At 50.1% G+C, this 13,828-nt stretch overlaps 1 protein-coding gene across 4 annotated transcripts in view; it reads right to left on the minus strand.

Moving 5' to 3' along the window:
- Positions 1–531: 531 nt before the first annotated feature.
- Positions 532–13,828, minus strand: part of LOC128891002 (protein Wnt-6) — a 70,086-nt gene continuing 56,789 nt past the window's right edge. For all 4 annotated transcript variants that reach the window (XM_054150118.1, XM_054150116.1, XM_054150120.1 and 1 more), the window contains 3 exons: positions 2,526–2,645; positions 2,261–2,460; positions 532–1,575 (listed from right to left, as the gene is read on the minus strand). In XM_054150118.1, coding sequence (XP_054006093.1) covers positions 1,114–1,575; positions 2,261–2,460; positions 2,526–2,645 — 782 coding nt within the window. In that variant the 3' untranslated portion in view covers positions 532–1,113. The remainder of the gene's footprint in view (positions 1,576–2,260; positions 2,461–2,525; positions 2,646–13,828) is intronic.

Here is a 13,828-nt window from a genome sequence, read left to right on the forward strand (position 1 = left end):
AGCGCATTTGGTGGCTGCTCGACGTATTAACCTTCAATATTTACATGAAAATTTCAAACGAAATGTACGTTAACGTAATTGTTCGAAAGTAAGGAGGGGAAGAGTTGTAATCAAACAGCTTAGCTTGGGAAGAGAAAAACCTTTCGAGGAATGAATTAATGCTGAACGTAACAAAACTACTAACGAACGTTTCAGTTACAAATCTAGATACACGATAATTGCCTTCCCTCTCCATTTAAAAATTCTGATTGCGCCACCGTGCGGCCTTAATGCGGCTAAAAATACCCATCCCGCTCATCAATTAATCGCGAGACGTTCTACTTACCTTCGAGGTGGACGCCGACGTTCGATCGCGGAGACGAATCGTCTCGACGGATCGAGGTCGAAAAAAAAGCTGCATCCCCGTGCAGACGTCCATTCTCCTCTCGCATGGTACATAAAGTATCGGCGGTCTCGAGCGCGTTCCCACTCGCGCGAAGGCAAGATTAACGCGCTCGCGTCGGTGTGTCGGGAGTAACGAACGAGAATTCGCCCGAGGATACACGTTTTTATTCGCCATGTCACGCTGCACAATGTATAAACGACATCGTCGGTTCAGTCTTATTTACAGAATATCGCGGTGAACGCAAGCGCATAGGGAGCGAGGAAAGGGTGGAACAGGAGAAATCAGAAGTGGCCAGAAATGAACGTCGAACCACGAAATTCCAAATAGCGAATACAGGATAAACACTCCTGGATCCGTTGTTTGATCGATCAAAGTAATTTCGATCTGCGTTGAACAGTCAAGTTACGTTTCGCGTATCGAGTATATCCAATGAAACTCTGCCCACCCCTGGGGTAGATTAAGTACTTCGGTCGACCCCAACGGAAAAGTCGACGGGGAAGCAAGCGGAAAAGCGGACAATCGTTTGCGCGCGAAGCGGAAACGCTTAAAACGAACAGCTGGAGATACCTGGAAAGCTTCGAACAATGGGAGACGAACGATATCGCCTCTCTTACGACTAACGAGCAAACCCGATTCGCGACGATCGCGCGACGCGTATATTACAAATGTTTAACCTAAACGTCGACCTAAGCGTCATTCCTTGGATCGCTTGCGACCAACCAGCCGATCTAACGGCAAGTGTTGATCGTTTTCTTTTCCAGGCAGGTGTTGCAAGTGACCTCGCAACACCAGCGAAACCTGCAGTCGCAGTTGATCTTTTCCTTGACGATCCTGGTGTCGTAGCCTCTGCCGCAGCAGAGCAGCTCGCAGCCGTCGACGCCTTGGCTGGTGGAGTTGCATCGACGACCTTGCGTGCCCAGGGATCCCGTCTTCCTGTTGAGCTTGCAGAAGTCGGGCGAGTCCTCGCTGTAGATCAGATCTGATCGTTCGGGCGGTTTGATAGTCGGACCCTCGGTGATGAAGCTGTGGCCGTCGTTGCTCGGTATCACCTTCGCCGCCCCGTCGAACGACTCCTTCAGTCGGTTCCCAACGTCGCGGAACGGCGGCATTTTCCGCCAGCAGGTGCGCACGGTGCACGAGCCGGATAGCCCGTGGCATTTGCACTCCGTCCTCATGAAGTTCTTCACAGCCTGCGGCGCGAACGAGAACCATAGTCGCGAGATACTGACACGGATCAACGTGGAAGGATTGCAGGCTATCGAATGGGAACGTTAGGGATTCCTTGTTCGGGATTCAGATAGAAAGTGCTGTGTTCATCGTCGTAGGCGCGAGGTTCTAAGCAATTGCTAGGTACGAGTGTGCAGGATGCGATGGATCTATAGATAGACTGGCTAATGGAACTCGCAGGATATCTAAGTGAGTTAACACATTGTTGACTGGTCGCGAGTTAACTCGTGTTTCCACTTGCATTATCTGTTTCAATTTATGAAACCCATGACGATATAGAATACTGCAAAAGCTTTGCTCATTGTGTTAAGAGAATATATTTTTCTCGGTATTTAGGTTGATATCACTCAGTAGTTTATATCGCATTCAATTACGAAATAATAGTCGGTGACATGAAGTCGATTCTAGGTAAAATTGTAGGTCAAGAATGTGTTAAGTAGTGTAACGGTAGTCGACAGCTATCAAGAAAATGTTCCTTCTGAGAAAGTATAGCCTGGGGACGGGCTCTGCCGTCGATTGCCAGTTCCTGATAGTGTTAGCGAAGAGTACACGATGGATAGAAAGTATGAGATCATTTTTCGAGGTGTCCAAGTATTTCTGTTACTGTTGGGTGTATGCAAAAGTAGGATATAGAATGAAAGAGCATACCAATCTACCGGCGTTGTTGTTGTGAAGCTTGACCAACGTCTTGATGTCGCTGCGCTTCCGGTACGGGGCGTCCATGAAGTCCCGCGACTTCTTGAATCCGAACTTGACGTTGTCGCCACATCCACCCCACTCCCAGTCGCTCTCCGTCGGCAGACTCTTCTCCATCGCGGCTGTCCTGGCGAATTTGCTGAGAGGGTTGCCTGTGGAATTTCCAAGATTCGCGAGAACGCATTCGCGCAACGAAGATGGAAGCTGAGGGACTCACCCTTCGAGGTCATTTTGTCGCAGGAGCACTGAACGAGGTGGCCCATGGTGCAGGCTCTGGTGACCGCGTAAGTGACTCCGGCTGCTGTGATGGCGTTCACGAACCCTGTCTCCCTCGTGTCTGAAACCAGAAGAAACCTGGGTTAATTTAACCTCTCGAGCGCAGAGTGTTAAGGGAGTTCCACGTAGCTCTTGGGAAAACATGTAATTCTTGGAAAGTAAGGAGCCGATCGCGTTATGCTGCAAAGCTGAGACTTGAGAGGCATGCCTCGAGTATCCCTCGGGTCTCGTCACATTATCCGTCCACTACACATAACTATCGTGGACAATGCTTTCGTTGTACTCATCGGGGGGTTAAACATCGATCATCGACTAAGGATTCGAGGACCACACTCATGTCGCTCAGCGAATTCCTATAGAAAATAGTAAAAGCGCGATCGCTGTTCTGGAAGCTGCGTTCAGGAGAATGTCCTCGAGGCGAAGGTTCCAAGAGCGAACGCGTTTGTCGCGACAGGTTCGACGATTCGGGGGGTGCAGCCCGGGGAGAGCGATGCGAGCAAGAGGGTCCACGAAACGTCGGGCCTCGGATGGCGTGTGTATTCGGTTTCACCTGTCACGTCTCCACTCCATCATTAGGCGGACAATGCACGCCGGAGTTCCACCCCTTTTCAAAACGGCAGATTACCACCGCCTCCGTCCAACGGCTCCCTGTCACCCATTGTCTCTCACCTGCCCGAGCATCCGGGTTTTGCAAATCCTCCTCGATCCTTTTTTTATTTCCGCGTGTCCAGAACCCCGGCTCTCGCTCTCTCCCGTTGATACTACGATCTCAAGAGGATTCGTCTCTCTCTGAGTCGCCAATCTAGCGGTCTTATTCGACTAGCTAACAAAACTCGGAATTCAAATAACCCGAAACTTCTCTGTCCATAATACCTTCGAAATTTGTATTCTTCGCGGCTGCCCAGAGAAAGTTAGCAGACTCCCGCTCTCGATCAAAGTTCGCGTCGCTGGAGCGGCCGGCAGATAGAATCTTGCGGCTCTGGATTAACTTATAATCGTAACGCGGAATGCGGGGCCAATTACGGATTCCGTTGGACGTCGACGGGAGGGGATTGTCGTGCGAGTATCGCGAGCGGATCTGTCGGCGGCCGAGCAGAGCGATCGAATCGGCTGGCGGGTCCGAGGCGTTTCCGCGCCGCGAGGCAATTATCCGTTTCGTGCGTTTAAGCGCAAGCTCAGCCGCGAATACTAATGTCGTGGATCAAAGCGCGCGGCGCGATCGGGACGCGAAATCTCGATCGGCGAACCGCAAAAAACGCTACCGGAAAAATAGCGTCGGATGGGGAAACCGGGAGGTTTCGAAGGTGGAGACTCGGAGGACGAGTGCAGAAATCTGCGGGGCAACCGCCATCTTCTTCGACGACTCGTGACGATTTTTAGATTCTACTCGATGCTCTAATCAGATTTGAAACTAGGCACACCCGATCGGGCCAAGACGGTTGGGAGACTTTCGGAGATCGATCCTTCTTACATCACAACCCCGCGACATCCTTCCAGTCCCCGAGTGCGGGGTAGCGAAGCGCGAAGGAGAAGAAAGGGAGACCAAGTTGCGGCGCGAGCTTGGGAAGGGGTTATACGCGTTAAGCCTGGTTCTCCGTGGTTCCCATGGATTCCAGCCCGGGTATCTTCAGCGCGGATCGACGCACGGACGGACGGACGGACGGACGGAACGAGAAGACGCAGCCCGAGAAGCAGGCTGCCACCGCCCGCGTATCTTCCAATGCATCGCCTCACCTTTCAGTGCGTATTTAAACGATACGATAGTTTTATACGAGCGATCTGATATCGAGGTTCGAGAGCGAAAGGCCCTGGCTCCTGCCTCCGAGTTTCTGTTCGTCGGCTGTGTTGCGTCTCCCGATGTGCCTTTTGCCCGCTGCTCCCGCCGTTCTCTCGATCGCGGACACGCTCTCCCCGTCCCTAAACGTTCGCGTCCCTGTGTCGAGACCGTAACCCGTTGGCACGAACCCGAGGAAATCGTAGGATTGATTAATCGTTGGCAGATGGACTGCGCTAGCAACGGGATGACCTAATACAGTACTGTCCATCGGTTATCCCAAGGACTTCGAGAGACTGCGTGCTGGAGGGAGCCTTGGCATTATCTGATACGCTTGATCGACGTTGCTACCGAGTCATCCGAGTATGTTCGTCGTCGGGAGACCGCTTAATCGGATGGACGAGGGGATCTCGCGATGACAGACGCGATCATAGTTGGTTGCGCCGAGTAAGATGAATTCGAGTATGTTGCCCGACGAAGTATGGAGGAAGAGTCATTCCGTTGACTCTATCAGTTCTCAGTTCTTTTCGATAGTTACAGAAGAATCTCAGCTACAATTTCAACTGTACAGTCGTAGAAGAATGCTGTCTGTTGGATTGAGATACGCGAGCCTAGCCAAGAGCGATATGAAGAGCGACGAAAGGGAGGAACGGACGAGGGGCAGAGTAATCGGTAAAAGCTGGTCGACGCGTTGAAATTCGTCCCATGAGCGACACCGCGTGCATCGGATCGGTGGTATCGAAGCGTTCGCGGCGGAGAAAAGGGAAAAGATCGTGGCGCGGAGGTCGGGGAATGTTCGAGGCGGAGAAGAGCAGCAGGTAATATAAATCACTTCGAATCAATTAGACACGAGGGATCGCGAGCCGATGATCTTGCAGTGCCGGGCTGCCAGGTGCACGGAGCGCCCATCGTCTCGGGTCGTCCCGACGGCTCAGCCAATTATCAGCATTCCGGGGCATTATCCTCGGAGCGAGACTTACGCCGTGTTTAATTGCGAGTGTTCTTCTTCTTCTCCTCCTCTGGCTGCTCTTCCTCGTCGTCCGTCTACTCTCATTCGTGCGTCGCTTCTGATTTTCGCGTTTACTCGCCAAGCAACGATCCCACGGCGAACGGAAACCCATCGAGTACCTTTCTGATCCGAGTTGGTAGCTTGTTTGTTTGTGTGCTTTTATAGTACTTACAGAGCTACTTTATTCGCCCGTATGTACCTCTATTGAACTTTTCTGATACTTTTACTCTTACGAGACCTCTTTTTTCCTTATCATCTTATTTTTTTTTAAAATCGACGAGATCGTCCACCTCGGATCTCAATTCGAGCACCGGTAATTGGAGGAGTAACGCCAATTGGTCGACCGCGGCATCTTCAGCGGACGCAGGAGCGAAGAAGCCTGGAATCTCCCGGTCGCGCTGATGGACGTCGTTCGTCATCGTCTCGAGTCAATCTGTGATCTGTTTACTCGTCGATTATATAAGGCGGCGAGGATTCATCGCGAGGTATTTATCCGCGAGCTGCTGATGGTCTTTTTGCGACGCCGATCGCGCACCGCTCGCTTAACGGGACGCGCGCAACTCCCGTCCGCGGGTCACGGTGAAACATGCGCAACGAACCAGCTAACGAAACGGCAGGATCGCCTTAAACGGGTGACGTTTCGTACTTACGACACCTCGTGAAATGGTCAGACACTATTCGAAGTTGCAACGGGGATGTCTGATATTTTAAGGGAATCGAGTTTGGTATCCGCTCTGAATCCAAACGACTGAGATCGATTCGCTGCAAAGTGCAACTAAACTAGATTAACAGATTTCACGCTCGTCGTAAGAATCAAGAGATTGAAAATCAAACTCAGTAAAAAGCTTTTCTCCGTTAGCACCTCCTTGTTTCGAAAATAAAATGATTTTCGATCATAAGACTTTTCCATATTCTATAGGATAGAAATAAACGTTGCGCGAAAGGAAACCTCGAGATATGTATCCGTCTCCTTGCAATTTCTTCCCAAAGAGGACTAGACCAACGGTCGTTTTCGAGCTCGATTATCTCCGAAGCAGAGCCCCGTAGAAAAGAATTCGATTCCACGTTTTCGCTTAATTTTTCCCCGAGCAATCGCCACCTTCGATTGGTCGCGGCTAGCCGTCGCGAGATCGCGACGACTGATTTATGGAATTTGCGCGGTGCGTGCGTCGCGGTTCCACGGCGCGCGCAAGTCCCGATCGTGCACGCGGCCTCGACAAATCCCTCGTAAATCGCGGGGTGATTAATCGGTGCGGCGGATTATGTAAGCGTGTAATTTGCGGCGACGCGGCGTGCATCGTGCCGCCATTGTAGGAATTATGTCCCTCGACTCGGTCGATCGACGCGGCCAGATACCATCGATCGGTCTCGCCGAGTGATTTGTTTGGCGGACTCGCGATTTATCGCGCTGGATGCGCCGATTCGTGCGCAATAGATCGCACTCACCGCGGATCGCTCCGGCTCGTGTTCGTAAATCGGTCGCTCGCGCCGACCCTTTTCAATCTGGATCGCGTCGAACGCAGGACTGCATCGATACTATTTAACAATTTTATATTTTGTTGGCGAACGTTCTATTTTATCAACGCTATCAACTCTTTCGCTACCGCAGTCCCGTCCGACGAAGGACCGTTACCGAATGGAAACTTCAACGGAAATCACAGTGACCGATAACGAGAAATGTTGCCAACGACTACGAATGGCACTTGTATACGTATCATTTCTATTGCCGCATATACGCGGCGCTCGGCGCGAAAGGGTTAAATAAAGAGAAATCTATTTGTTCTAACAGGAACACATTATTCCATCGATGTTTCGAAAGAACGTAAAAATTTGAGGGAGCAGGTCGAGCTCGGTCTAATTGCGCGTAGAACCGGTGATCGAAAACGGACCAGAGTGGAGCAGAGGGAGACGGAAGAAGGAGCTGAAGCCGAGTAGACAAGAGAGGAGATAAATCGCGGGGCACGTTCGTAAATAAAGAGGAGAATATCGAATGAGAAAAGAGGCACGGGATACGCGCGTTTAGTTAACCCCCCGTGTACAGCAGATCGTACGAGAGAAACCTCTCCAATAAATACAGCGAGAACGGACGCATGAATGCCAGCAAAAATCGCCCAATGACCAATTGCGGCAACGGCCGCTGCGCCTTTTCCCGGGATTCCGTGTGATTTTTGAGCGGCCGCGGTATCACCGCTGGATTCTCCTCTCTCGCTGGAATTTCTCCCTCGTGCTGTCCCTCTCTTTCCTCGGTCGACACCCGTCGTCCCGCGCTCCCGTGCACTCTTCGTCCTCCGAAGGAACCTGGACTCGAAGATACCGCGGTAATTACGGCGAATCTTCTCTATCCCTCCCCGACCTCGGACTCTTCTTTGCCGAGACGCTCGACATAGATGCATCTAGACCAGGAGTCGATGTCGTGCAAGTCTTCCCCAACGTTTGCTTAAACTGCGGTGGAAAAAACAAAAATATTTGATACGTGATCACGTAGCATTAGTAGCTCCACGTAACAGTTTGCGTTCTTCGAGCATCTCCTTATATTTCGCTGTACCAACTTGTCCCTCCATCGATTCGGTTCCCTACTTTCCAGAACGACTGTACTCGAAGGATGCACCGAGAAGACGCGCAGCCGGTATCCCCCCACAAAGGATTGACAATAGCAAACAGTTTAATGTCCCGTACGTTTATTGTATCTCGGCTACCGTGGCTTTAACTTCCATCGAGAGAGCCCGGAGAAAGGGTGAAATGAGGAGAAAGAAGGAGACGGAAGGCCGCGGTGAAAGAGGAGAGCGGAACACCGGGACAGATCTGTTATTCTGTTAGACTCCGGCCGTTCGCTGGTGACATTTGAATGCTCGGTCGATTTCACGAGTCGCCGAAGAGAGCACCGGAGAGGGAGAGAAAACGAGAACTTCCATATCCCCTGCGTTCTCCTTTAGCATCGCGGACACTGTCCCCCTTCGTGGCTTTAACCTCCCTGCAACTCCCCCCGGGTGTATCCAACGATTCCTCGCGAATTCCGCGACTGGTTCGATCGTCGAGCTAAATCAGGGGTCGCCAAACTGATACCGAAAATCTGTAAACTTAATCGAATTTCTATATCCTGTCGACGAGCAAATCGAAGCCCACTCTCTGATGCTTAATTTTACGACTGTATATCAGTCATCCCCCGTTCCGAATCGAGAACGCGGATCGGAATGCGAGCAGTAAACTCTTGGACAATGGGGAAGCGTCAAGAGCGATGACGACAAGAAAAATGCTATGGTTCTCGGTAACAGTGGACACCAGAGGCCCGTTTAGTCACGGGCAATTTCCTTCCTGCCATAAGGCCACGTCCGTCGCTGGAAGCGAGAAAAATTGGGGTTTTTCCCTTTTCAACTGGAAGACACGCTTCCCCCATAATCGGCGCTCATGCCTCGTGTATTGTTGTTTCCTGCGGCAACGGTGTCGACGACGCAGCCACCACCTCGCCGTTAGAGCGCCACGGGTAAATCGTGAAAATTTCCACGCCTGGACCCACCGCAGCTTCGAGGACTCTTCGCCGTGTCAGAATCGCGTTCCGAACGGTTCACGGCCGTCGAAGACTGATAGAGCGACAGTTAAACCGTGGCTAGTTTGAAATAAAAGGGATACAAGAGCGACCGAGTCACGATTATTTTCTCGTTCGATACTGTTGATTATATTTGGGACGTTTTATCAACCGAAGATCGAAAGAAGTTCTGAGATGGAACGAAGATCCAAGTTTCTCGAGGCTTCAGGTAAAATGTGTCTAAACGAGGGAGGGAAAGAATGACTGGTAACGTTAATAAACGGCTCGGATGCGAAACGATCGACGTGTGTGGCGATTCCAGCTGGTGGAAGTGTAGGTGCGTCGAGAGGCGGAAAACGCGTTGGCGAATTCACGTGTTCCCTAGCGAGCGAAGGCGAGGAGCACGGAGCGTGGGGGACGCGTTCGCGTCTTCTACGGAGCGCATTAGTTAGCACCGAGTTCGCGAGGCGACAAAACACTTAGCGCCGCGGCGCTAAATCGGTTTTAGCTCGCTCATTATCGTCCCATACCGTTTCGTCTCGTTGTCTCGTATATCCTACGCGCGCGACTCCCAGGAAAAGCCCTGAACCTCGTGTTCTTTGTGAGACCTGTTGCGTATTATTCGATGTGCAGAAACATCTGCTCAAGGGGAATCAAAGTGAACCCCAAAATCTACGAAAAATTCATTCTAATTGCTTATATACAGTCGATCCCATGAGTATTCGTACCTTGTAACATTTATTTGGAAACATCAAATCTGTTATTTACTTTAGACAAATCTCTTCGATAGACATAGAGGGTACGAGCACTTATGAGACTGATTGTATGTGGTTCGGATACCAATCGTGTTATTTATTATAAAATCACCAGGAAGAAGGGACACACCGGACGTAGGAGGTATCAGGAATTGCTATGTATGTCTTCTATCCAAACGAACACGGTAATTTTCGAATAAACAAGAAACTGAAATTATCAATTTCTGCTTTGGTCACTTTTACTCTGATCTGTAAACCTAACAAATGTAAATCGTATGCAAGGGCTAATTAGTAATCGACCATTTGGGTTTCTAATTAGGAAATCCGTTGGGCAAGATTCTCCTCCAACTGGTTGCACGTTATAAGCCGGCGTGGGGTACGGTTTATCCGGCTAGTAAATAAATAAAGATGCTAGGAGGAGATGGGCGCGAGAATCCTGAGGTAGCCCCACGGTTCTCGCGCGGCTCGCGAGGCCGACGCGTCGTAAGTTATCGAGTTTACTGGAAGATTCCAGCGACGCTGGATCAGGGGGCTTCGGTGAGATATTCAGGAGCGAGTTTTTACGAGCCTGCGACGCCGCTCACCGCGCTCTTACTGCCAAATAATTAGCTCCCGATTTAGTAGCGATTCCCATTTAGCTCGCCGCTCCTACCCTATTACCGATAAACGCGATCCTGGTGTTTCCGAGCCTTTGGGGACGGCTGGGACCAGCGTGGACCACCTTGGTGGAAAGCGTGGTTTATTAAGCGTAAACCGTCCACTTTATTTCCGCCAGGACTACCAGAGGACGCGGGGCGTCCGTTGGCCGCCCATCGACTATCGATACGTTATCTTCGGCACGGCCTCTACGCGTGATCGCTTAATTCTTATCAGGGTTGACGAGGTTAGTCTACCATTTGCTATCTAATACGAGCCTCATCCCTTCTTCGATTATCGTACGTTTAAAAAATAATTATCGAGATGATTCGAAAAAATACGTGTTCCAAATGAGCCTTAACTTTCTTGCACCATAACTCTCACAACGCTCGAACGCTCAAACCACGAATGCCAAGCCCAAGTGGCACAAACGTTCGGACACGCGTAGACCGATTCCCGATGTAGGCTCACTAATATGAAAGCCCATCAAGATCGGTGAAAAGTCGGACGCGTCATCTTCTTGTCAGACTTCGCGACCAGTGAAAAAGTATCTGGTAAGCGTCCCGCGCATCGCCCACGGGAATAGAACGGAGCAATTATCGCGGACGAGATCGTTGCGAAAACGAAGAACGAACGGACGGAATCGCGGGACGGGGCTCGAGTTTATTAACGCGCCAAGGTGAGCATCCTCGTTAGACTCGAGAAACGTCGACGAAAAGAATGTTTTCGAGGTGATCCGATATACGCGTGTATGGCGTGCATATACAGCGTGTATCCTGGCATGTGGGTCTCGTGGGCTTGGAACGCGAAAGCAATGGGAAAAAGATCGCGTATCGCGTGTTCTGTTTGTTCTTGACCGTTTTTTTTTTTTTTATAGGAATCATAGGACAGGAATTATTCGCAAAAAACTCGATGACAGTATTCAATAGTGGATTTGGATAGATTATACTCAAGGTCCATGAGCAGGGACACTCCACTGCACTCTGTCGCAGAGTTGTTCCCTCGACCCTTTAGGATGTTGAGGGAATACTGAGGTGGTTTTCATTCACTATACAGTATGAAACTCTCATTCAGCGTCCATTCTGAACAATCGAATTTAGCATATCTCAGCAAATGGTGTTCGTTTCAGCGAGGATCGAATGCCTCTGGGAAAATTCCTCGAACGAAGGGTTTGATTCGAACGGTCGTTCACCCGATATCTCGACGGTCGAATAAAATCGCCCGCCGAAAACTCCGCCTCCCGGTCAGGAGAAGAAAGAGCAATTTGTTGATTCGAGGAGGCCGTTTTTAGGCCCGGGTAAGACTCCACGGAATCCCGATGAACGAAGAAAACCACTCTCTTAATTTGGTCGAGACAGGCACCACGGTATCGGTCGCGGAGGATTCGGGGGATCAGTGGATCTTTAGCTCGGATACCGAACGAACCGAACGAAAGAACGAACGCGCCGTGGCAGCAACAATAAATTCCTTCCTCCTTTCCTTTCCCCCTGGTAGCTCTTTCCACGGGTTTTTGACGCCCGTGTTCCTCTTATCGCGACACGCGGCACCCCTCAATTAAGAGGTGCTGCTCGTCCACGAATGTTCTACCAGTCCAACCTCGAATCTCTTCTGAAGTCGGACCACACAGCGGGAGCTACCTGCGGGACTAACCTATCGGCCAGATCGCGCCCATAAAAATTAAACGTCGCCAGATAAATAAACGTCAATCGAGAATTAAGATAGGCGCCGCCGGTAGCGTGCTTTCCCCCTTGCTTTTTCTCTCTATGCTCGCCCGTTAGGAATTTTTCCTCGTCTTCGATCCTCGGAGGAGGATCGACGGATAACCGACTCGCTCCCCCGATACGCTCCCACGGATTTTTCTCTCCTACCCCTCTTCGTCTCTCGCACATACGATCGACGCCACGAACCGACAGTCCACCCTGAATCGGCCTCGATCTTCGACCTCCCACCGCGATTCCATCGACAGCTTTCACGCTCGCGTAAACGTTTTTCTGGTCCCGATGTGTCTCAACCCTGACGATGGGTCTCTTATAATACACGCCTGGCAGCTCGGGGCCCGTTAAACACCAGATCGAAGTTTACTAACTGTTTCGCGTTTATGTTGGTAGGTACATCCCCAAAGTTTGGACGATCAATTTTAGCACACTTTGTATACATAAAATTTGTTAGTAATTTCGCGGAATTTCAGATCCTGGACAATTTTAACTCTGATTTCAACGTTCCAGATCCGGGTACGAGTCGTTCGCTTCGGAATGTTTTACGATTCTTTTCGTTTCACTTAAACAAAATTAGTTCGTTTCGTAATTAATACCGCAACCTGTTGGACCGATGGAACAGATTCACGCAGAGTGTTTCAGAGGAGCTTGTGCTCGATCTCTGGAACGGTATTCCAAAGGAATGCGTTTGTCATAGTGACCGAGACGAAACATTCGAGTCAAGGGTATGTATTTAGAAGCGAAGACGCATCGTCCACGCGATTCGCGTTCAAAACTTTGAATAAAAGAAAAACATGCGGAATACGTCATCGCGCTGTGTTGTGTTTTTTAATATCTGGAAATCACAGAAAATTCGACTAACCGGCCACTTTTGTCTTGCTATTAGTTCGGATACGGGACTGTCTACTACTATTACAAGCTAAAATAACCCCTCCAGTAATTCGATGTCGATAACAAGCCACAGCCTGTGTACAATCGCAAAGTTTTGGTAGAGAGCCGCGCAAATGGAAACGCGACCCCCGCGAGCATAAAGGCGCCATTGTGCAAGTACACGCTGCTCGCCCAGGGTGGGCCAAAAGGTCGTATATTTCTTGCTGCGGACTTCCCAGGGCGGGCTGTCTTCGCCCGGGGTCGCAGATAAATGACGACGTCGAGGATTGTCACCCGAAACGACCGGTTAACACATCGCCGCCCCTGTCATCGATCCGCGCCGTCCATAATGCACCCGGCAGCCAGGATTTATGTACCTGCCGTTCAACCTTTTTTCAAACCGACCTACCGTTTCGGGACGTATGCCGCTGTTGCTTTTCCGAAAACAGCACTGGTCGATAGATGGATAGATAGTTCTTTGCACGCTTTGGAACACTGTCCCCTAAGAGCTTCGTGGGGGACTCGTGTTTCCCGTTAATTTTTAGGTCAATAGGCCTACGCGACCTAGGCCTACGTCAAGAAGAAAATTAAAAGCTTCGAAATAAGATCTGACTTCGATAGAATTTCTATCTCGGACAACTATAACATGTAAAAAGCTAATTTAGTCACTTTTCGTCTCGATTAGTGATGATAACATTGAGAGTTAAATCTCGAGGATGTTGTGCTCAAAGATGAATCCTTCGTGGCGACGGTAGTTTGGTTAATTTTAGATCGCTCTTACCAGCATAAGTTGTCGAAATCATGAATCTCCCGCGATGTAATAGAATCCCTTACAAGTTAATTAAGCCGTCTGAATCGACTCGAGTCATAAAATAATAGCTCGGCCAGTATCTCTGGAATCTTGGGCCAAACGTCGATCGTCAGGCATCGTCGACAGTGTCGGATATAATTCGATCATCGAT

Source organism: Hylaeus anthracinus, unplaced genomic scaffold, assembly GCF_026225885.1.
Source record: "Hylaeus anthracinus isolate JK02 unplaced genomic scaffold, UHH_iyHylAnth1.0_haploid 12001, whole genome shotgun sequence".
NCBI lineage: Eukaryota > Metazoa > Arthropoda > Insecta > Hymenoptera > Colletidae > Hylaeus > Hylaeus anthracinus.